This window comes from Callionymus lyra, chromosome 2 (assembly GCF_982586985.1).
Source record: "Callionymus lyra chromosome 2, fCalLyr1.hap1.1, whole genome shotgun sequence".
Taxonomy (NCBI): Eukaryota; Metazoa; Chordata; class Actinopteri; order Syngnathiformes; family Callionymidae; genus Callionymus; species Callionymus lyra.
This window is the reverse complement of record NC_141819.1, coordinates 32,656,846-32,680,079: the sequence shown is the minus strand read 5'-3', so window position 1 is coordinate 32,680,079 and position 23,234 is coordinate 32,656,846. Positions and strand designations below refer to the sequence as shown.

General features: G+C 43.1%; 1 protein-coding gene across 1 annotated transcript; it reads right to left on the bottom strand.

Annotated features, from left to right (window-relative positions):
• Nucleotides 1-304: 304 nt before the first annotated feature.
• Nucleotides 305-20,120, bottom strand: LOC148086602 (mucin-5AC-like). Its single transcript, XM_087782999.1, has 31 exons — nt 20,045-20,120; nt 19,550-19,808; nt 19,323-19,437; nt 18,901-18,985; nt 18,722-18,825; nt 18,028-18,229; nt 17,831-17,956; nt 17,622-17,739; nt 17,365-17,503; nt 16,948-17,055; nt 16,461-16,530; nt 16,235-16,372; nt 15,969-16,133; nt 15,795-15,889; nt 15,592-15,718; nt 15,204-15,459; nt 15,047-15,093; nt 14,835-14,944; nt 14,608-14,759; nt 14,289-14,427; nt 14,023-14,127; nt 13,295-13,462; nt 12,905-13,144; nt 12,556-12,712; nt 12,118-12,246; nt 11,837-11,984; nt 11,720-11,763; nt 11,443-11,625; nt 7,584-8,263; nt 1,479-1,733; nt 305-361 (listed from the first exon to the last, which is right to left on the bottom strand). The coding sequence occupies exons 1-31, from the start codon at nt 20,118-20,120 to the stop codon at nt 305-307; spliced, it is 4,797 nt and encodes a 1,598-aa protein (XP_087639125.1).
• Nucleotides 20,121-23,234: the final 3,114 nt, after the last annotated feature.

Genomic DNA, 23,234 nt, shown 5'->3' with positions numbered 1-23,234 from the left:
ACTGGACCAGTTGTAACAGGGGGGAACTGAGTTGTCACAGCTGTGCCTATTGTAGGGGCTGGAGTTGCTGTTACTGAAGGGGTTGTTGTGCCTACCTCTGGCGTAGTCTTTGGTACTTGTGAAGTTCCAGTAACAACTGTTGGTGTTGAGGAAACAATTGTCGTGCTAGGTCCTTCGGTTGTGACAATGGGGACCCTCGTTGTTGAGATAACAACAGGTGTGGTTGCTGTGGAAACTGGACCAGTTGTAACAGGGGGGAACTGAGTTGTCACAGCTGTGCCTATTGTAGGGGCTGGAGTTGCTGTTACTGGAGGGGTTGTTGTTCCAACCTCTGGAGTTGTCCTTGGTACTTGAGTAGTTCCTGTAACAATAGTTGGTGTTGAGGAAACAATTGTCGTGCTAGGTCCTTCGGTTGTGACAATGGGGACCCTCGTTGTTGAGATAACAACAGGTGTGGTTGCTGTGGAAACTGGACCAGTTGTAACAGGGGGGAGCTGAGTTGTTATTGCTGTGCCTATTGTAGATGCTGGAGTTGCTGTTACTGAAGGGGTTGTTGTGCCTACCTCTGGAGTTGTCCTTGGTGCTTGAGTAGTTCCAGTAACAACTGTTGGTGTTGAGGAAACAACTGTTGTGCTAGGTGCTTCTGTGGTGACAATGGGTACCCTCGTTGTTGAGGTAACAACAGGTGTGGTTGCTGTGGAAACTGGACCAGTTGTAACAGGGGTAGGCTGAGATGTCACAGCTGTGCCTATTGTAGGTGCTGGAGTTGCTGTTACTGAAGGGGTTGTTGTTCTAACCTCTGGAGTTGTCCTTGGTGCTTGAGTAGTTCCAGTAACAACTGTTTGTGTTGAGGAAACAACTGTTGTGCTAGGTCCTTCTGTGGTTATAATGGGTACCCTAGTTGTTGAGGTAACAACAGGTGTGGTTGCTGTGGAAACTGGACCAGTTGTAACAGGTGGGAGCTGAGTTGTTATTGCTGTGCCTATTGTAGGTGCTGGAGTTGCTGTTACTGAAGGGGTTGTTGTGCCTACCTCTGGAGTTGTCCTTGGTACTTTAGTAGTTCCAGTAACAACTGTTGGTGTTGAGGAAACAACTGTTGTGCTAGGTCCTTCTGTGGTTATAATGGGTACCCTAGTTGTTGAGGTAACAACAGGTGTGGTTGCTGTGGAAACTGGACCAGTTGTAACAGGGGTAGGCTGAGATGTCACAGCTGTACCTATTGTAGGTGCTGGAGTTGCTGTTACTGAAGGGGTTGTTGTTCCAACCTCTGGAGTTGTCCTTGGTGCTTGAGTAGTTCCAGTAACAACTGTTGGTGTTGAGGAAACAACTGTTGTGCTAGGTCCTTCTGTGGTTATAATGGGTACCCTCGTTGTTGAGGTAACAACAGGTGTGGTTGCTGTGGAAACTGGACCAGTTGTTACAGGGGGGAGCTGAGTTGTCACAGCTGTGCCTATGGTAGGTGCTGGAGTTGCTGTTACTGAAAGGGTTGTTGTGCCTACCTCTGGAGTTGTCCTTGGTACTTTAGTAGTTCCAGTAACAACTGTTGGTGTTGAGGTAACAACTGTTGTGCTAGGTCCTTCTGTGGTGACAATGGGTACCCTCGTTGTTGAGGTAACAACAGGTGTGGTTGCTGTGGAAACTGGACCAGTTGTAACAGGGGGGAGCTGAGTTGTCACAGCTGTGCCAATTGTAGGGGCTTGAGTTGCTGTTACTGAAGGGGTTGTTGTTCCAACCTCTGGAGTTGTCCTTGGTACTTGAGTAGTTCCAGTAACAACTGTTGGTGTTGAGGAAACAACTGTTGTGCTAGGTCCTTCTGTGGTTATAATGGGTACCCTCGTTGTTGAGGTAACAACAGGTGTGGTTGCTGTGGAAACTGGACCAGTTGTAACAGGGGTAGGCTGAGATGTCACAGCTGTGCCTATTGTAGGTGCTGGAGTTACTGTTACTGAAGGGGTTGTTGTGCCTACTTCTGGAGTTGTCCTTGGTACTTGAGTAGTTCCAGTAACAACTGTTGGTGTTGAGGAAACAACTGTTGTGCTAGGTCCTTCTGTGGTTATAATGGGTACCCTCGTTGTTGAGGTAACAACAGGTGTGGTTGCTGTGGAAACTGGACCAGTTGTAACAGGTGGGAGCCGAGTTGTTATTGCTGTGCCTATTGTAGGTGCTGGAGTTGCTGTTACTGAAGGGGTTGTTGTGCCTACCTCTGGAGTTGTGCTTGGTACTTTAGTAGTTCCAGTAACAACTGTTGGTGTTGAGGAAACAACTGTTGTGCTAGGTCCTTCTGTGGTTATAATGGGTACCCTCGTTGTTGAGGTAACAACAGGTGTGGTTGCTGTGGAAACTGGACCAGTTGTAACAGGGGTAGGCTGAGATGTCACAGCTGTGCCTATTGTAGGTGCTGGAGTTGCTGTTACTGAAGGGGTTGTTGTTCCAACCTCTGGAGTTGTCCTTGGTGCTTGAGTAGTTCCAGTAACAACTGTTGGTGTTGAGGAAACAACTGTTGTGCTAGGTCCTTCTGTGGTTATAATGGGTACCCTCGTTGTTGAGGTAACAACAGGTGTGGTTGCTGTGGAAACTGGACCAGTTGTAACAGGTGGGAGCCGAGTTGTTATTGCTGTGCCTATTGTAGGTGCTGGAGTTGCTGTTACTGAAGGGGTTGTTGTGCCTACTTCTGGAGTTGTCCTTGGTACTTTAGTAGTTCCAGTAACAACTGTTGGTGTTGAGGAAACAACTGTTGTGCTAGGTCCTTCTGTGGTTATAATGGGTACCCTCGTTGTTGAGGTAACAACAGGTGTGGTAGCTGTGGAAACTGGACCAGTTGTAACAGGGGTAGGCTGAGATGTCACAGCTGTGCCTATTGTAGGTGCTGGAGTTACTGTTACTGAAGGGGTTGTTGTGCCTACTTCTGGAGTTGTCCTTGGTACTTTAGTAGTTCCAGTAACAACTGTTGGTGTTGAGGAAACAACTGTTGTGCTAGGTCCTTCTGTGGTTATAATGGGTACCCTCGTTGTTGAGGTAACAACAGGTGTGGTTGCTGTGGAAACTGGACCAGTTGTAACAGGGGTAGGCTGAGATGTCACAGCTGTGCCTATTGTAGGTGCTGGAGTTACTGTTACTGAAGGGGTTGTTGTGCCTACTTCTGGAGTTGTCCTTGGTACTTGAGTAGTTCCAGTAACAACTGTTGGTGTTGAGGAAACAACTGTTGTGCTAGGTCCTTCTGTGGTTATAATGGGTACCCTAGTTGTTGAGGTAACAACAGGTGTGGTTGCTGTGGAAACTGGACCAGTTGTAACAGGTGGGAGCTGAGTTGTTTTTGCTGTGCCTATTGTAGGTGCTGGAGTTGCTGTTACTGAAGGGGTTGTTGTGCCTACCTCTGGAGTTGTACTTGGTACTTTAGTAGTTCCAGTAACAACTGTTGGTGTTGAGGAAACAACTGTTGTGCTAGGTCCTTCTGTGGTTATAATGGGTACCCTCGTTGTTGAGGTAACAACAGGTGTGGTTGCTGTGGAAACTGGACCAGTTGTAACAGGGGTAGGCTGAGATGTCACAGCTGTGCCTATTGTAGGTGCTGGAGTTACTGTTACTGAAGGGGTTGTTGTGCCTACTTCTGGAGTTGTCCTTGGTACTTGAGTAGTTCCAGTAACAACTGTTGGTGTTGAGGAAACAACTGTTGTGCTAGGTCCTTCTGTGGTTATAATGGGTACCCTCGTTGTTGAGGTAACAACAGGTGTGGTTGATGTGGAAACTGGACCAGTTGTAACAGGTGGGAGCTGAGTTGTTTTTGCTGTACCTATTGTAGGTGCTGGAGTTGCTGTTACTGAAGGGGTTGTTGTGCCTACCTCTGGAGTTGTCCTTGGTACTTTAGTAGTTCCAGTAACAACTGTTGGTGTTGAGGAAACAACTGTTGTGCTAGGTCCTTCTGTGGTTATAATGGGTACCCTCGTTGTTGAGGTAACAACAGGTGTGGTTGCTGTGGAAACTGGACCAGTTGTAACAGGGGTAGGCTGAGATGTCACAGCTGTGCCTATTGTAGGTGCTGGAGTTGCTGTTACTGAAGGGGTTGTTGTTCCAACCTCTGGAGTTGTCCTTGGTGCTTGAGTAGTTCCAGTAACAACTGTTGGTGTTGAGGAAACAACTGTTGTGCTAGGTCCTTCTGTGGTTATAATGGGTACCCTCGTTGTTGAGGTAACAACAGGTGTGGTTGCTGTGGAAACTGGACCAGTTGTAACAGGGGTAGGCTGAGATGTCACAGCTGTGCCTATTGTAGGTGCTGGAGTTACTGTTACTGAAGGGGTTGTTGTGCCTACTTCTGGAGTTGTCCTTGGTACTTGAGTAGTTCCAGTAACAACTGTTGGTGTTGAGGAAACAACTGTTGTGCTAGGTCCTTCTGTGGTTATAATGGGTACCCTAGTTGTTGAGGTAACAACAGGTGTGGTTGCTGTGGAAACTGGACCAGTTGTAACAGGTGGGAGCTGAGTTGTTTTTGCTGTGCCTATTGTAGGTGCTGGAGTTGCTGTTACTGAAGGGGTTGTTGTGCCTACCTCTGGAGTTGTCCTTGGTACTTTAGTAGTTCCAGTAACAACTGTTGGTGTTGAGGAAACAACTGTTGTGCTAGGTCCTTCTGTGGTTATAATGGGTACCCTCGTTGTTGAGGTAACAACAGGTGTGGTTGCTGTGGAAACTGGACCAGTTGTAACAGGGGTAGGCTGAGATGTCACAGCTGTGCCTATTGTAGGTGCTGGAGTTGCTGTTACTGAAGGGGTTGTTGTTCCAACCTCTGGAGTTGTCCTTGGTGCTTGAGTAGTTCCAGTAACAACTGTTGGTGTTGAGGAAACAACTGTTGTGCTAGGTCCTTCTGTGGTTATAATGGGTACCCTCGTTGTTGAGGTAACAACAGGTGTGGTTGCTGTGGAAACTGGACCAGTTGTAACAGGGGTAGGCTGAGATGTAACAGCTGTGCCTATTGTAGGTGCTGGAGTTACTGTTACTGAAGGGGTTGTTGTGCCTACTTCTGGAGTTGTCCTTGGTACTTGAGTAGTTCCAGTAACAACTGTTGGTGTTGAGGAAACAACTGTTGTGCTAGGTCCTTCTGTGGTTATAATGGGTACCCTAGTTGTTGAGGTAACAACAGGTGTGGTTGCTGTGGAAACTGGACCAGTTGTAACAGGTGGGAGCTGAGTTGTTTTTGCTGTGCCTATTGTAGGTGCTGGAGTTGCTGTTACTGAAGGGGTTGTTGTGCCTACCTCTGGAGTTGTCCTTGGTACTTTAGTAGTTCCAGTAACAACTGTTGGTGTTGAGGAAACAACTGTTGTGCTAGGTCCTTCTGTGGTTATAATGGGTACCCTCGTTGTTGAGGTAACAACAGGTGTGGTTGCTGTGGAAACTGGACCAGTTGTAACAGGGGTAGGCTGAGATGTCACAGCTGTGCCTATTGTAGGTGCTGGAGTTGCTGTTACTGAAGGGGTTGTTGTTCCAACCTCTGGAGTTGTCCTTGGTTCTTGAGTAGTTCCAGTAACAACTGTTGGTGTTGAGGAAACAACTGTTGTGCTAGGTCCTTCTGTGGTTATAATGGGTACCCTCGTTGTTGAGGTAACAACAGGTGTGGTTGCTGTGGAAACTGGACCAGTTGTTACAGGGGGGAGCTGAGTTGTCACAGCTGTGCCTATTGTAGGTGCTGGAGTTGCTCTTACTGAAGGGGTTGTTGTTCCAACCTCTGGAGTTGTCCTTGGTGCTTGAGTAGTTCCAGTAACAACTGTTGGTGTTGAGGAAACAACTGTTGTGCTAGGTCCTTCTGTGGTTATAATGGGTACCCTCGTTGTTGAGGTAACAACAGGCGTGGTTGCTGTGGAAACTGGACCAGTTGTAACAGGGGTAGGCTGAGATGTCACAGCTGTGCCTATTGTAGGTGCTGGAGTTACTGTTACTGAAGGGGTTGTTGTGCCTACTTCTGGAGTTGTCCTTGGTACTTGAGTAGTTCCAGTAACAACTGTTGGTGTTGAGGAAACAACTGTTGTGCTAGGTCCTTCTGTGGTTATAATGGGTACCCTAGTTGTTGAGGTAACAACAGGTGTGGTTGCTGTGGAAACTGGACCAGTTGTAACAGGTGGGAGCTGAGTTGTTTTTGCTGTGCCTATTGTAGGTGCTGGAGTTGCTGTTACTGAAGGGGTTGTTGTGCCTACCTCTGGAGTTGTCCTTGGTACTTTAGTAGTTCCAGTAACAACTGTTGGTGTTGAGGAAACAACTGTTGTGCTAGGTCCTTCTGTGGTTATAATGGGTACCCTCGTTGTTGAGGTAACAACAGGTGTGGTTGCTGTGGAAACTGGACCAGTTGTAACAGGGGTAGGCTGAGATGTCACAGCTGTGCCTATTGTAGGTGCTGGAGTTGCTGTTACTGAAGGGGTTGTTGTTCCAACCTCTGGAGTTGTCCTTGGTGCTTGAGTAGTTCCAGTAACAACTGTTGGTGTTGAGGAAACAACTGTTGTGCTAGGTCCTTCTGTGGTTATAATGGGTACCCTCGTTGTTGAGGTAACAACAGGTGTGGTTGCTGTGGAAACTGGACCAGTTGTAACAGGTGGGAGCTGAGTTGTTTTTGCTGTGCCTATTGTAGGTGCTGGAGTTGCTGTTACTGAAGGGGTTGTTGTGCCTACCTCTGGAGTTGTCCTTGGTACTCTAGTAGTTCCAGTAACAACTGTTGGTGTTGAGGAAACAACTGTTGTGCTAGGTCCTTCTGTGGTTATAATGGGTACCCTCGTTGTTGAGGTAACAACAGGTGTGGTTGCTGTGGAAACTGGACCAGTTGTAACAGGGGTAGGCTGAGATGTCACAGCTGTGCCTATTGTAGGTGCTGGAGTTGCTGTTACTGAAGGGGTTGTTGTTCCAACCTCTGGAGTTGTCCTTGGTGCTTGAGTAGTTCCAGTAACAACTGTTGGTGTTGAGGAAACAACTGTTGTGCTAGGTCCTTCTGTGGTTATAATGGGTACCCTCGTTGTTGAGGTAACAACAGGTGTGGTTGCTGTGGAAACTGGACCAGTTGTTACAGGGGGGAGCTGAGTTGTCACAGCTGTGCCTATTGTAGGTGCTGGAGTTGCTGTTACTGAAGGGGTTGTTGTTCCAACCTCTGGAGTTGTCCTTGGTGCTTGAGTAGTTCCAGTAACAACTGTTGGTGTTGAGGAAACAACTGTTGTGCTAGGTCCTTCTGTGGTGACAATGGGTACCCTCGTTGTTGAGGTAACAAGAGGTGTGGTTGCTGTGGAAACTGGACCAGTTGTAACAGGGGGGAGCTGAGTTGTCACAGCTGTGCCAATTGTAGGGGCTTGAGTTGCTGTTACTGAAGGGGTTGTTGTTCCAACCTCTGGAGTTGTCCTTGGTACTTGAGTAGTTCCAGTAACAACTGTTGGTGTTGAGGAAACAACTGTTGTGCTAGGTCCTTCTGTGGTTATAATGGGTACCCTCGTTGTTGAGGTAACAACAGGTGTGGTTGCTGTGGAAACTGGACCAGTTGTAACAGGGGTAGGCTGAGATGTCACAGCTGTGCCTATTGTAGGTGCTGGAGTTGCTGTTACTGAAGGGGTTGTTGTTCCAACCTCTGGAGTTGTCCTTGGTACTTGAGTAGTTCCTGTAACAATACTTGGTGTTGAGGAAACAATTGTCGTCCTAGGTCCTTCTGTTGTGACAATAGGTACCCTCGTTGTTGAGATAACAACAGGTGTTGTTGCTGTGGAAACTGGACCAGTTGTAACAGGGGGGAGCTGAGTTGTACCAGCTGTGCCTATGGTTGGTGCTGTAGTTGCTGTTACTGAAGGGGTTGTTGTACCCACCTCTGGAGTTGTCCTTGGTACTTGTGTAGTTCCAGTAACAATAGTTGGTGTTGAGGAAATAACTGTTGTGCTAGGTCCTTCTGTTGTGACAACGGGTACTCTCGTTGTTGAGATAACAACAGGTGTGGTTGCTGTGGAAACTGGACCAGTTGTAAGAGGGGGGATCTGAGTTGTTACAGCTGTGCCTATTGTAGGTGCTGGAGTTGCTGTTACTGAAGGGGTTGTTGTGCCTACCTCTGGAGTTGTCCTTGGTACTTGAGTAGTTCCAGTAACAATAGTTGGTGTTGAGGAAATAACTGTTGTGCTAGGTCCTTCTGTTGTGACAACGGGTACTCTCGTTGTTGAGGTAACAACAGGTGTGGTTGCTGTGGAAACTGGACCAGTTGTAACAGGGGGGAGCTGAGTTGTTACAGCTGTGCCTACTGTAGGTGCTGTAGTTGCTGTTACTGAAGGGGTTGTTGTGCCTACCTCTGCAGTTGTCCTTGGTACTTGAGTAGTTCCTGTAACAATAGTTGGTGTTGAGGAAACAACTGTCGTGCTAGGTCCTTCTGTTGTGACAATGGGTACCCTCGTTGTTGAGGTAACAACAGGTGTGGTTGCTGTGGAAACTTGACCAGTTGTAACAGGGGGGAGCTGAGTTGTCACAGCTGTGCCTATTGTAGGGGCTGGAGTTGCTGTTACTGAAGGGGTTGTTGGTCCAACCTCTGGAGTTGTCCTTGGTACTTGAGTTGTTCCAGTAACAACTGTTGGTGCTGAGGAAACAACTGTTGTGCTAGGTCCTTCTGTGGTGACAATGGGTACCCTCGTTGTTGAGGTAACAACAGGTGTGGTTGCTGTGGAAACTGGACCAGATGTAACAGGGGGGAGCTGAGTTGTCACAGCTGTGCGTATTGTAGGTGCTGGAGTTGCTGTTACTGACGGGGTTGTTGTGCCTACCTCAGGAGTCGTCCTTGGTACTTGAGTAGTTCCAGTAACAACTGTTGGTGTTGAGGAAACAACTGTTGTGCTAGGTCCTTCTGTGGTGACAACGGGTACCCTTGTTGTTAAGGTAACAACAGGTGTGGTTGCTGTTGAAACTTGACCAGTTGTAACAGGGGGGAGCTGAGTTGTCACAGCTGTGCCTATTGTAGGTGCTGGAGTTGCTGTTACTGAAGGGGTTGTTGTGCCTACCTCTGGAGTTGTCCTTGTTACTTGAGTAGTTCCAGTAACAATAGTTGGTGTTGAGGAAACAACTGTTGTGCTAGGTCCTTCTGTTGTGACAACGGGTACTCTCGTTGTTGAGGTAACAACAGGTGTGGTTGCTGTGGAAACTGGACCAGTTGTAACAGGGGGGAGCTGAGTTGTTACAGCTGTGCCTATTGTAGGTGCTGGGGTTGCTGTTACTGAAGGGGTTGTTGTGCCTACCTCTAGAGTTGTCCTTGGTACTTGAGTAGTTCCAGTAACAATACTTGGTGTTGAGGAAACAACTGTCGTGCTAGGTCCTTCTGTTGTGACAATGGGTACCCTCGTTGTTGAGGTAACAACAGGTGTGGTTGCTGTGGAAACTGGACCAGTTGTAACAGGGGGAAGCTGAGTTGTCACAGCTGTGCCTATTGTAGGTGCTGGAGTTGCTGTTACTGAAGGGGTTGTTGTGCCTACCTCTGGAGTTGTCCTTGGTACTTGAATAGTTCCAGTAACAATAGTTGGTGTTGAGGAAACAACTGTTATGCTAGGTCCTTCTGTTGTGACAACGGGTACTCTCATTGTTGAGGTAACAACAGGTGTGGTTGCTGTGGAAACTGGACCAGTTGTAACAGGGGGGATCTGAGTTGTTACGGCTGTGCCTATTGTAGGTGCTGGAGTTGCTGTTACTGAAGGGGTTGTTGTGCCTACCTCTGATGTTGTCCTTGGTACTTGAGTAGTTCCTGTAACAACTGTTGGTGTTGAGGAAACAACTGTCGTGCTAGGTCCTTCTGTGGTGACAATGGGTACCCTCGTTGTTGAGGTAACAACAGGCGTGGTTGCTGTGGAAACTGGACCAGTTGTAACAGGGGGGATCTGAGTTGTTACAGCTGTGCCTATTGTAGGTGCTGGAGTTGCTGTTACTGAAGGGGTTGTTGTGCCTACCTCTGGAGTTGTCCTTGGTACTTGAGTAGTTCCTGTAACAATAGTTGGTGTTGAGGAAACAACTGTCGTGCTAGGTCCTTCTGTTGTGACAATGGGTACCCTCGTTGTTGAGGTAACAACAGGTGTGGTTGCTGTGGAAACTGGACCAGTTGTAACAGGGGGAAGCTGAGTTGTCACAGCTGTGCCTATTGTAGGTGCTGGAGTTGCTGTTACTGAAGGGGTTGTTGTGCCTACCTCTAGAGTTGTCCTTGGTACTTGAGTAGTTCCAGTAACAATACTTGGTGTTGAGGAAACAACTGTCGTGCTAGGTCCTTCTGTTGTGACAATGGGTACCCTCGTTGTTGAGGTAACAACAGGTGTGGTAGCTGTGGAAACTGGACCAGTTGTAACAGGGGGAAGCTGAGTTGTCACAGCTGTGCCTATTGTAGGTGCTGGAGTTGCTGTTACTGAAGGGGTTGTTGTGCCTACCTCTGGAGTTGTCCTTGGTACTTGAGTAGTTCCAGTAACAATAGTTGGTGTTGAGGAAACAACTGTTATGCTAGGTCCTTCTGTTGTGACAACGGGTACTCTCGTTGTTGAGGTAACAACAGGTGTGGTTGCTGTGGATAATGGACCAGTTGTAACAGGGGGGATCTGAGTTGTTACAGCTGTGCCTATTGTAGGTGCTGGAGTTGCTGTTACTGAAGGGGTTGTTGTGCCTACCTCTGGTGTTGTCCTTGGTACTTGAGTAGTTCCTGTAACAATAGTTGGTGTTGAGGAAACAACTGTCGTGCTAGGTCCTTCTGTGGTGACAATGGGTACCCTCGTTGTTGAGGTAACAACAGGCGTGGTTGCTGTGGAAACTGGACCAGTCGTAACAGTGGGGAGCTGACTTGTTACAGCTGTGCCTGTTGTAGGTGCTGGGGTTGCTGTTACTGAAGGGGTTGTTGTGCCCACCTCTGGAGTTGTCCTTGGTACTTGAGTAGTTGCAGTAACAATACTTGTTGTTGAGGAAACAACTGTCGTGCTAGGTCCTTCTGTTGTGACAACGGGTACTCTTATTGTTGCGGTAACAACAGGTGTGGTTGCTGTGGAAACTGGACCAGTTGTAACAGGGGGGATCTGAGTTGTCACAGCTGTGCCTATTGTAGGTGCTGGAGTTGCTGTTACTGAAGGGGTTGTTGTGCCTACCTCTGGAGTTGTCCTTGGTACTTGAGTAGTTCCAGTAACTATAGTTGGTGTTGAGGAAACAACTGTTGTGGTAGGTCCTTCTGTTGTGACTAAGGGGAACCTCGTTGTTGAGGTAACAACAGGTGTGGTTGCTGTGGAAACTGGACCAGTTGTAACAGAGGGGAGCTGAGTTGTCACAGCTGTGCCTGTTGTGAGTGATGGAGTTGCTGTTATTGAAGGAGTTGTTGTGACCACAGTTGTCCTTTTTTGTAATGGACTTGTTCCAGCTGAAATAAATTATTCATACAGTTATTTTATCAACAAATATGAGTCAATAAATAGTCCGAAATAATGTTGATGACTACACTACCTGAAGTGAATGTAAATGGAGTTGTTGTAGGAAGCGGTGTAGTCGTAGGACAAGGATACACATCCCTTGTTACCTCCCCATCTGGGCCACAGACAGCTTCCATACAACTCTCAAGGCCATCTGTAGTGTTGTAGATTGTTTCACCGTACTTGTATGTTCTTCCATTGACAAAGCATGAGCAATCTGCAGATTAAGAAAAAAGATTATATAATACATTTGAATAATAGGACTTGTCTTTTCTTATTATAACTATATATATAAATATATAATTACTTACAGTTCACATCATAGACACAACTTATTCCAGACAGTTTGCAGGAGCTGTAAAAAATCACATTGTGTGAGTTAATCATGTTTAAATTATTAAAATAATTTCAAGACTTCTAAAACGTACCATTGGTAACAATTTTCCGACGGAACATAATCCCCAATAGCATAATTGGTGCCTTGGTCATCATAACAGCCGCACTGTTCCCAGGCAACACATGTCATAGAGTCCTCGTTGAAAAAAGGTGCAGCTGGTGGACACTGTGGGTAACATCCTGCAAAAACAATCACGAGTCAATCATGAGTTTTATTTACAGAACATTAAGCTGTACAAGAAGCTTTTTCTTCAAAATAAGAGGTTGATAAATCTGAAGACTTTGTTGTTACCAATTGTCAATTCAATCATACCTTCCAGGCCAGTTATGAGAGCAGAACAGTTCCCAGAAGGATTCCGGCAGGTTTTCATGCAGTCGGCACCACAAGGTTTGTAATGCCACTCACAGCCTTCAGGGGAGTTATAGTAGTCACAGAAAACAGCTGCAAGAGATACATTTGGTTACTGTTGAAAACTTATATACATCAGAGAAGCCGAAACTCACAGAGGTAAATCAAAAATGTTTGCAGTCCTACAACCACAATATTTTTAAAAACGTAAAGGTTCCCAACATGTTATGTTAGTCAGCAAAAATAAACTCAATTCAAACTTTTCAGGAGAAGGTTACCTTTGCCAGTTATGCTTCATGGTTTGCTATTTCACTATATATTCACATTATAATAATCAACTCTGTTGACTTGTAAGTAAATTACTGATGTTTTGTTTCTTGATGGTCATGTAGTCGTACTCACGGCATAGTTTTGGAGTTCTCCATCTCACACAGGCTCCAGCTTCAGTGCAAGATTTTGCATAGGAAGCAACAGCTGTGCAGAAACACTCACAGTCCCCACCAGTGTCACAAGCACAAGAATCTCTCACACATGAGTCGTAGTATGGACCAGGATCCACCTTGGATTAAATAATACAGTTTGTGAGTTAATTGTTTCACGCTGAGGTTGACTTATATGTGAAGATCATTTAATTTTACACTTTTGAACAACATATGTCAAAACATTAGGACTATTTACATCTTAAGATATACATAAATCATGCTTATTATAGTACCGTTTCAGAAAGTACCTTCTTCTTTATAATGTTTACCTTTGAATGGCAGTCCTGAAATGTAACACTGGTGATGATACTACATTGCCTCTGGGACCAAGCTGCTCTGTATCTGTTCTTGGTACAGGGATCTGTTGATAGCTTGGCATCAGGGCATCCCGACGAGACCTTCCAACTGTTACCAAACTCCAGAACATCTGCTACTGTCTCCTGGGAGCGTGTGGTGAAGTCATTTTTGCTATTGCCATCGTAGTTTCCACATAGTCCACATACTTGTCCCTGATAAAGGAAGTTACACATAGAAATTATGAAAAATAAATGTTGACCAAAATATACATTTATACATTACAAGATTATTGAATAGATAGAAAGATAGATAGATAAAACTTTATTAATATGCAAAATTGGAATTGGAACTGTAGGTCTTACCTGGTGCTGTGGACCAAGTTTAATGAACAGACTGGTCTTCTTGTCCCACATGACCACAATTCCTGGCTTGATGGCCACCACAAGGTAAATGCCCATCTTCGAAACTTGAGAGGGGCTGCTGCCCTTGACAACACGAATAGTCTCTTCTTTAAGTTGATACTCATCACTCTGTAGATGAGAGAGGGAGAAAGTTGTGAAAAAGCTGGATGAAAGCTACCTTTTTGTAGCAAAATTGTGAAATTCGTTAATTCCTTGTTGATATGCGTTTACTTCGGAGACTTAAATGAGTTCTTTAGTATTTTCAAAAAAAAAGACTCACACAGACAATTTCCTTAAGGGGAATATGAAACAGATAGACAATTTCCACCAAGCACTTTGAATTGCACACCCCTTACCCCAGGAGGGGGCAGTATGCTTCAGTATCAGTGATAATGATGGCTTTAATCGGTTTTAAAATGTCAGGTCATTTAAGGCCAACTCTCTATCTCAGGTCAGACTTGTTCCACTATTGAGAGGGAAAGATTCACACCACTTTCATTTCTTGCTTTTACATGATATTATTTCGTGTTCAGAGATGTGTGTGTATTATCCAAAACTTTCTGATGCACTATATCAATTTGGGAATTATTTTAAAATATATTTTTGTGTCCCTCATACAATCATCATCTTAGTTGTGCACATATATATATTGAAAGACAGAGAATAAAAGTAATTCAAAGTTATTTTACCCCAAGGTAGATCTTGATAGTTTTGGAACAGGTAGTTCCAGTGGTTCCACAAAGAACATTTTCAGTGACAATTCTGAAGCTTCCACTCTCTGAGCCGCAGTAGTCCTTAGGGAGGAAATAGGAGTGACAGTGAGTTGTAAGTTCACTTTGTGAGTTGTGAACATAGTTAAATTATACTTCAATAAACATAGAAGCCTACTTTCACTCTAAACCTTACATGTATCACAATTTAACACAAACACAAAGTCTTCTGATTCCAAGTTTACCTGTGCAAGAGCGTATTCACATTCTCCACTGAAGTCAAACCTCTTCCCATCAAAAGTTATGTAGTGACCATCACCATAAATACCACAAACTGCATCACAAACGTTGGTGGTACAAGTGAACTTCCGGTTACGGCAAGAGCTGAAAGGTTACACAAGAAAGTAAATTAGATGTTGTTCTTTTTTTATATTAAAGTGAATTCATTTTACTGTACTTAAAAGATTATGAATTTACAAATCCCATATTCACCAGCAACATTTTCAAAGCGAAAGGGAATTCCTTGAATACATAGTTTAACCTAAAAGAAAAATCTATACAAACCATGTGTTGCAATCAACAGTAAGTGTTTCTCCTGGTTGGTATTTCTTTCCATTGTGCATACACGGACAGCTACTCTCGCTGATACAACCTCCAAGTCCATCTGCGACCAGACCATCGGGACACATGCATCCTGATACGCAGCCAGTGCTTATCTGTCAAAACCAGAATGACATCATGTAAGCCCGATAAGAATTAAGCAAATAACAATGAATGTTTCGTGTACATACACATGCCATGTCCAGAGTACCACAACTCTTATGACACTCAACTCCAGAACTTCCAGGTGCCGCATCAGAACATTTGAAATAAACCATGGGCTCCTTGCACGTTGGTGTTACTGTGAAATGATCAATACAGTTATATGTGAACAAATAAAGTTTTTTTAAGATGAAAATATGTTAATAGAACTTCAGTTTTTGATAATAACGGAAAAAAGTACCTTGTGATTGTTGACCTTGGCAGCTTAGACGTCCTTCTCTGCAGATGCTGTGAACAGAACCACAAGAATGTAAGCAGTAAAATTGACATCGTCATAGAATAGTAAAGAATTTAAACAAACCCAAAATAAATATTTAAGTGAGGAAAATAATGTTTACCAAGTTCCACTGTCTTTGGTGATGGATTGACCGCTTGGAATTATGTTGTCTCCGTCATAACAAGGACAATCTGAGCGAGGGATGCAAAGACCTTTCTCATCCATGTATGTTCCCATTAAACAGCCACAACCATCAACTGAGGGGAAGTTTGATTGACAACTGTAGTCCATTTGACTGATGGAGTAACAAGTACGGCCACAGCTGGTCATGCTGTATTCATACACAGTTCCTTCAGGGCAGGAATTGGTGAATTTGCCTGGATGAGAGGAAAGCATGTGTCAGCAGAAATATATGTTGGTTAATATTTTTACTTTTCCCTTCATTATTTATCCTAAATCTTCCTAAAGAGTACTAGTTATTAATGAAAGAGTCCTGAGGTAGAACTCACTGCACATAACGTCCCTCCATCCAGTGATCACGATTCCTGCAGCTGAGCAAGCGTAGACATACGAAGAAGCAGAAGCACACATGCAGTCCTCACTCTTTTCACAGCTACATGTGTCATACATGCAGTTCTGTAGAGAGGATTAAAGACTTGTCAGGGTGAAACTATTGGAATCATATGTTTCAATGTGTAGTTGTTTAACATACATCTTTGTAGGTTGTTGGGCTAACAACATTGTGGCAGGAAGCGAACACTCCATTGGTGTCAGTTAGTTTGGAGCACCAGAACTGAGCAAAATCCTCTGGAAAAGTCATAAAAAATGTAACAAAAAAACAAAGAAATATGGATGAAACTACATAAAAGGCAGAGTTTATATGTACCTTTGTTGATTCCCTGTGTGCAAGGGTGTGTAAAGCGTGTCGAAACATCTGGACAAGTGGCTCTCGTTTTCCAGGCATTGCCGAAGGCTGCTGCTGTACCCTCCACAAGCCCACTGCTCACCTTGAAGTCATCACTCATTATGTTGTTGAAGTTTCCACACAAACCTGTCACATTGAAGTTGTATTAAAGATGTGATATTTGAGGACAGAAAATACAACTTTTATTTAAAAAAAACAGCTCAATTTAAGCATCATTGAAGGCACACCTGAAGTTATTCCTCTGAGTGAACTGTCCGCTAAAATATAGACTTGCATCAAAGGGCTGAGCTGGATTATCAATCGAAGGCCTATCCTGGTGTTAATGTGGATGTAGAATGATGAGGGTTTATAGACACTCAGTTTGTCTGCAGAAAAGAGGGAATGTATACAAAAAAGTTATGTTTCCTGTACGTGATTAATCATTGTGTCATCATCAATTTTGTAGTCACTCACATGTAAGAAATGGGAGCTGCGACACAATCTTGTTCACAAAGACCTGACCGGATGATTGAACTTTAATTACCTGTGGGAAAAAAATGTTGCAAATCAATTTGCATTATTGTCAAGATAACACGGCATCTGTACATACAGTCTAATAATCTCCAAATTTCCTGTTCACTGGTTATATACAAGCTCTGTCCACATGTTGTATCCAATATTTAATGGGGATGTGGTTTCAAAAATGCTTTTTATGTGAACTATTCAGCCTTAGCATTCGTTATACAAGATATACTGAAAGAACATATATTTAATGAGAGAGCTGCTGGAATGTAATTTTAATTGATTTTATTGTAATATATAGGAAGTTAATAGTAACTTTGCTTCATTTGCTACCCATGTCATGCTAACTACAACATACTTTTAATAAGTGGCGTCATATTGAGCTAATATTTAAAAGTGAATCATGTGTTTTAATATGATTCAGCCGTTAGAGACTTACCATTTGCTTGTTGTACATCATCAAAGTCACTGTCCGGAGGCAGGTTCTACCTTGAACCACACCGCACTTGACAAGATCTCCCAGTATAGTATATAAGCCGTTGCTCTCCTGCAACAGTTATAGAAAACATTTCATTGTATTCACTTGCTAATGACGTGACGCAATTTTTTACATTGGTATCTAAAGAAAACATTTATTGGGATACAATTTATTTATTCCATTAGGCAACATAACAAATATATTAAAATTAAGTGCAGGGTAATAATCAACACTTTTGCGAAATATTCTACCCTGAAAGTGTAATAAGTAAGTAAGTAATAAATAGATAAAATAAAATAAAAGGATGCATATATTTGTGACTTTCTACATATTTTACCATTCATTTGCACTATTTTGAACAACAGATTATTGAACTACCTGTGCCATAATGTAGCTGCAGTCGCCATGAAACGTGAAGAGTTTTCCGTCAAATGTGTTGACGCGAGAGCCTCCTTCTACTGAGCAGGTTCCTGGGCAATCGTTTTCAGTGCAAGACCACCGACCATTTTGACACGTACTGTAAATATAGGCAAAGGTTGATTATAATTATACCTGTAATATGACCTTTAATTTAAGGTCAGTTAGTTAAAAACCTGACAGTGACATTTCAAACCTTTCAAGTGTGTTTGTCTTACCAAGATTTGCAGTTGTAGTCATATGATTCCCCTGATGTGTAGGCCTTGCCGTTGTGCAAACATGGACACGATTCAACTGCTACACAGCCATTATCACCGATGTCATCCATGACAGTTCCTGAAAGAGATATCATAACAGGGTCTTCAATCTCTGAGTGAAAATATAAAAATCTTTTGGTGTTTTTTTGTGAAAAAGAATTGGTGAATACCAGCAGGGCAGCTACAACCGTCTATACAGTGGGTGTCACAAGTTTGGGTGGCCTGAGGGTTGGAGCAAGTGTTGGGACACGAGCTGCTGCACTCCATGAACACCATGCCAGCTGGACATGACTTAGCTGTAGAGACAACAGTATTTCACCTCTAGCTGCCATAAAATTGAGAAAAAAAAAGGGGTTAGCATGCTTACGGCAAAAAGATGAACTCCTCCATTGTTGTGGCTGTCCACCTGCATGGACACACTGTCTCGAGTACTCTGAGATTGTTTTACACAGGACAGATTTGTCACTGCTGCACAGATCAGACATGCAGGCGGTAACAAAGGAGTCTATGTCCAGGAGGTTTTGGCAACTGCTAAATGAAGCCCTGAAGAAGATAGCCTCACAGTCAGCCTGAAAAATTGAAATAAAAATAAAAGTCAAGACGTGTTGGTACAAAGACAAACATTTTCTTTCAGTGAATATAAGTAGCACTTGATTTTGTTCATACTGGTCTCGTAATGAAACCTCTGCCTGCTCTGACTTTGTAATGAGAAAAGTAGTGTATTTTAGAACAGAATTGTTCACAATAATGGATTTAAAAAAAAGAAAGATATGTGTGAAAGGTTTAAGGTTGTGCATCACAGTTTATGCTCCTGGATTTATCTTTGATTCACAATAAGAGCAGTTGTATTGGAGATATGAATCTTCAGCAAGGCAAATTATTCATTAATATGTTGAAAAGAGAACGTTGAAATTAATTTTAAAAAAATAAGCTCAGGCACTAAAAGATAAATGTAACCAGAATTTAAAGATGAGAAATAAAACTGGGCCATGTGTTGAGCAATAGAAGGAGAGTCACAGTGTCGTATGGAAGTAGAAATAAGTAGAGAAGGACAAACTCACTTTGGTTCCACAGAGCTCTGGAACAGTTTGTTCTGGCTCCACACAAACACGTACTGGATCACTGACTTTGCTGGATTCAGCATAATCTATTATAGAAACAGATCCTGAAAGAAAGAGCATTTTATATTTTTAAAACATGTTTTTTTCACTGGTAAAAAAAAGATGGAGGATATATATACCATCTTTGGGTAATTCATTGTTGATTCCATCAAAGTTTCCACAAAGTCCACAAGTCTGCCCACTGAAATCTTTATCCATCTCAATCTAAGAAGACAAGGAAAATACAACTTCATGCATGTTACCTGTTGTTTATTCCATTTATTTCAACTTTATCTCTACTGTAATCCATAGGAGTGCCCTGTTTAATAATGTTGAATTGATTGAAATTTAGCATTATGAAAAAGTAAAAACTGGGATGTTTGTTATATGGACATTTTATTACTGCTCATATAAATATTTACAGGTACAATTTTAAAAATGAGTTTCATTTAGTGGCTGTTGGGCTTTTGTGTGTCAGATTAATAAGTGCTAACACACAACATTTTTAATATCATTAACCTTGAACTCTAAACTGATTGAGACAAAGAATGGTGGCACTTACGTCCATGGAGTCATCACGGTTCCATGATATAATGATTCCCATCTTTGCATTGAGGATGATACTGGATGTTGTCTCTTTGATGGTAAACCCAAATGAAACCAATGGTAAAGTAATGCTGTAGAAAAAGCAGATTCGATGTCAAACTTTTTCGACAGGCTTGCATAGATGTTGCCTTTTAACCAACACAATTTCGAATTATGGAACTTTGAAACAAAGAATAAACTTACGGATCTCCATTGACGATCACACCTTCACTCGTAATCAGAACCAAAGTTCCTTCCAGCTTCATGAAGATACGGTCAATGGTGGAGAGGCCGTCCACCAGCTTGCGTTGCATCTGGATGTTAAAGTTTTCGAAGGAGCCTTGGCACTGTGTTACCACCTCATGTGTGCATGAGGAAGAAAACTGGAAATAGTCGCCGTCAAATGTCTTCCAGTGGTTCTGTCCCCAGGTCGTGCAGACTCGTCCGAGATGAGATGAACTTCCTAAAATCAAATAATCAACACTTTTGATCGAACTATGATGAAGAGAAATCCAAATCTGTGGTATATTAGGCAGTTAACAGTAGATAAGGGCAGAATACTATCATTGGGAAGATATGATAATCAGATACTGTGGTAAAGACAGTATTTAGAAAAGTGTTTTCATTGGAAGCCTTGAACCAAACACGTAATAGAATTCAGATCGTAAAAAAAATCAACTTTAAGTCTTTGCTACTAACCAGTTTGAGCCAGCACGCCGACCAGAAGTGTTAGATAGAGGAGCCATAACGCTGATTGGAGTCCTGTTGTCCCCATGTTGGAACTTAGGACTGGCCTGCTCTAACGGTCTCCACTTGGTGACTCTAGCTTTTATAGCCAGAAGACATGTAAAAAAGTGTCATTTTTTGTGTGTACAAGGCAGCTCCAGGAGTCATCGTCACTCAACACTTCCACAGCATCAAGGTAGCTTACCATTGACACTGACGTCAGATTTGTTACATGTAGAGATGATCAGTACAAACATTTGGTTTTATTTTTCTTCTCTTTATAGATATTAGCTTTTGAGCTGTATTACATTAAATCGATTGAAAGTTGATCGAAAATAACACCCAGAATATTTCACATAAACTACATCTCATACCATACATTGTTACTTTTTATAAAATAAATCAGGTAGGAAAAGAAAACAGCATCTTTTCCACCTGTTCAACCAGTCTAAAACAAAAAATAACAGCCCGGACCGTCTGAAACTTTAATTTTATTTTTAACTTAAAAGAAAAGGTAAATTAATGTCAATTTTAAGAACTAGTTATTTCTGTGTGCAGTCTTCCCTTCATTTGTTTGTGTAAAATAAACGGAAGCAGTTCTCACACTTGACCGTTCGCACACAACTAAAGTATGTACAACCTTGTCAGTGGGTTTGGGCCATGTCACGAATGATATGTGGCCTACTTGCTTATTCACCTGACTACATGGCCAGAGGTATGAGTCCTTTGAAGAAGAATTTTCCTGATATGATAAAGGACTATTTGGAATAAAGCAAACCAATAAGACGGAGTCATGACCTTTTATGAAGGTGTAGAAACAACGAGGACGTTATAAGACCTCAAATGTAGACTATAACAGTAGATATTGTGTTTTTGTACCCTACCATTTCAGAGATTCTGGTGTAGCCTAAAATGAAAGCAAAATTAAGATTTCAGAAAGAGACTGTTCACATCCCTGGGAATATATTAAAAGCACAAGTCTACAACCAACATTCTTCTATTAGCTGATTTTTCTGTGATTGTATTTGAAACAATCTCATAGTTCATGAAAGCCATCAGCACACTCCTCTTGATAACATCAGAACATGCAGCTTTACTTGGCAGATTCACTTCATGGACCCTTCTGATCTCCTCCATTCTTGCACAGATAGAGTGTTTCACAGATCTAGGTCCCTAGACCTGCTGGCTATCTAGCTAACTAAACTTTAACTGTGCCACCCAGTTGTAATACATGCATCACACTGAGTCATAGCAGTATTTGAGTCCGCAAACTTTGCCTTGACACAAACTACATACACAAAACTGTTGATCTCAGAAACACTCTAACATCCCTTGATCAATAGAAAGAGTAAGCATGGCTGCCAAACTACCTATAATGAGTGAAAGACATGAGAGAGCTTATGCTGAGGTAGAAAGAAAACGGATGCCCAACGGTCACAGGCTTCTCATTTCAACCTTCATAAAACATGCATTCCCTTCCATTAGGTGCTGCTGAGAAGTTCATCCATGTTTGGTTACTCCTGTAACTCTCTGTTGTCCAGCATCAACATGCATTACAGATCCAAACATAAAAGCCCTCAAGGATGCCACAGCCCTTGGACTTAGATCTATTAGTTATACCTTGAATCTCAAAATGTAGATGGAGCCAGAGCCTTCAGTTATCAAGCTCATTTGCAGTGGAACCATTTAGCGGCTTCAGTACAGAGGGCAGACACTCGCTCTATTTTAGGAGTAATCCTAAACATATCCTTTTTGATAAAGCCTAGTTTAGGGCTGACTCAGGCTCTGCAGGGAGAAGCTGTTAGTATTCCTGTGTAGAGCCGATCTTGTTAACTATCTACACCACTGACTTCACCAACAACACACCATCTAGACAATTGTTCTGATGACTCAGCAATCATCGGTCTCTATTAAAGATGGAGACGTACGAGAGTTCAGAGAGCTGACGGGTAAAACCAAAGAGGCTGTTGGTGTTTCTGGGACTCCTGTGTTTGTCTTATGTGTCTTGGCCTTTTAAAGCATTTATTTTAGCTGAATATTGTTTTGATTGTTAAACCGCTCTGCGACCCTGGTCTAGAAAAGGCGCTTTACAAATAACCTTTACTTACTTACTTACTTCTGCAGGCATCAATGTTCTCCACCTGCACAAGTGAACACCCTGGATACAGATATCAAGAGGGTGGATGTTCACATGAACAACAGACTGGACAGGACTAAACATGTAAAGGCTCTCTATAAGTGGCAGAGCAGACTGTTCCTGCAGAGAAGGTTGCGGTCCTTTGGGGTGAAGGGAGCTCTACTGAGGACCATCCAATACTCTGTGGTGACACCACACCAGCCGTCTTATATGGAATACTTGTCTGCTGGTCAGGAAGCATCACAGCCAGGGACGGTAAGAGCCTGGACAGACTAGTTAGCTGGCCCAGCTCTGTTGTTGGCCTGCTTTCTGAACTCAGTCGCGGAGGTAGGAAACTGTCAGGGATTTCTCTGTCAATACCTGCATGATTTTTGTCTCATCGCTCCAGTAAACCACACAGGTGGCTGACAGGATCCCCTGGAGGGACATAGTAGTGCATGCTGACATTTCCAACTCCCAAGTTTCCATCAGCTGTAAAATACAGGTGGAGCATCCAGTGGATCTTTGCCTCTGGGAGACAAGCACATCCTGTTACTGTGTTCACTAGCAGCTCCAAATACTGTACAGTCTCAGTATGAAACAGTTCTTCCTCTTGAGCGAGTATGAAAAACTTCTATGAGGCCCCTGGACATCGCCATCATTACGTCAGAGACCGGGGCAATTCCGGTCCTTAAGGGCTGGGTGCAGGTTTTTGTTTCAACCAATCAAGATGACACCCTTTGACCAATCAGGTGTCTTTGGAATTTCACTGTGGTGTTGCTTGTTTTAGGTGAAACCTGATTGGTTAAACTGTGCATGCTCGAGCGGTTGGAACAAAAACCTTTCACCAATCACTTTAATCCACAAAGCATAATGTTTTGTAGAGGGTCACCAACTCGCCACAACCCAAAGCTTAGGCATTAGAGGGCAGAACATGCATGGAGAAAAACACACAAACATTGTTGTTTAATTGAAAAAAAAGAAGAAAGAAATTCTCTGTTCTGTCTCCTTTCATTTGTTCTGGGGTTATCATTCATTAACCAATTA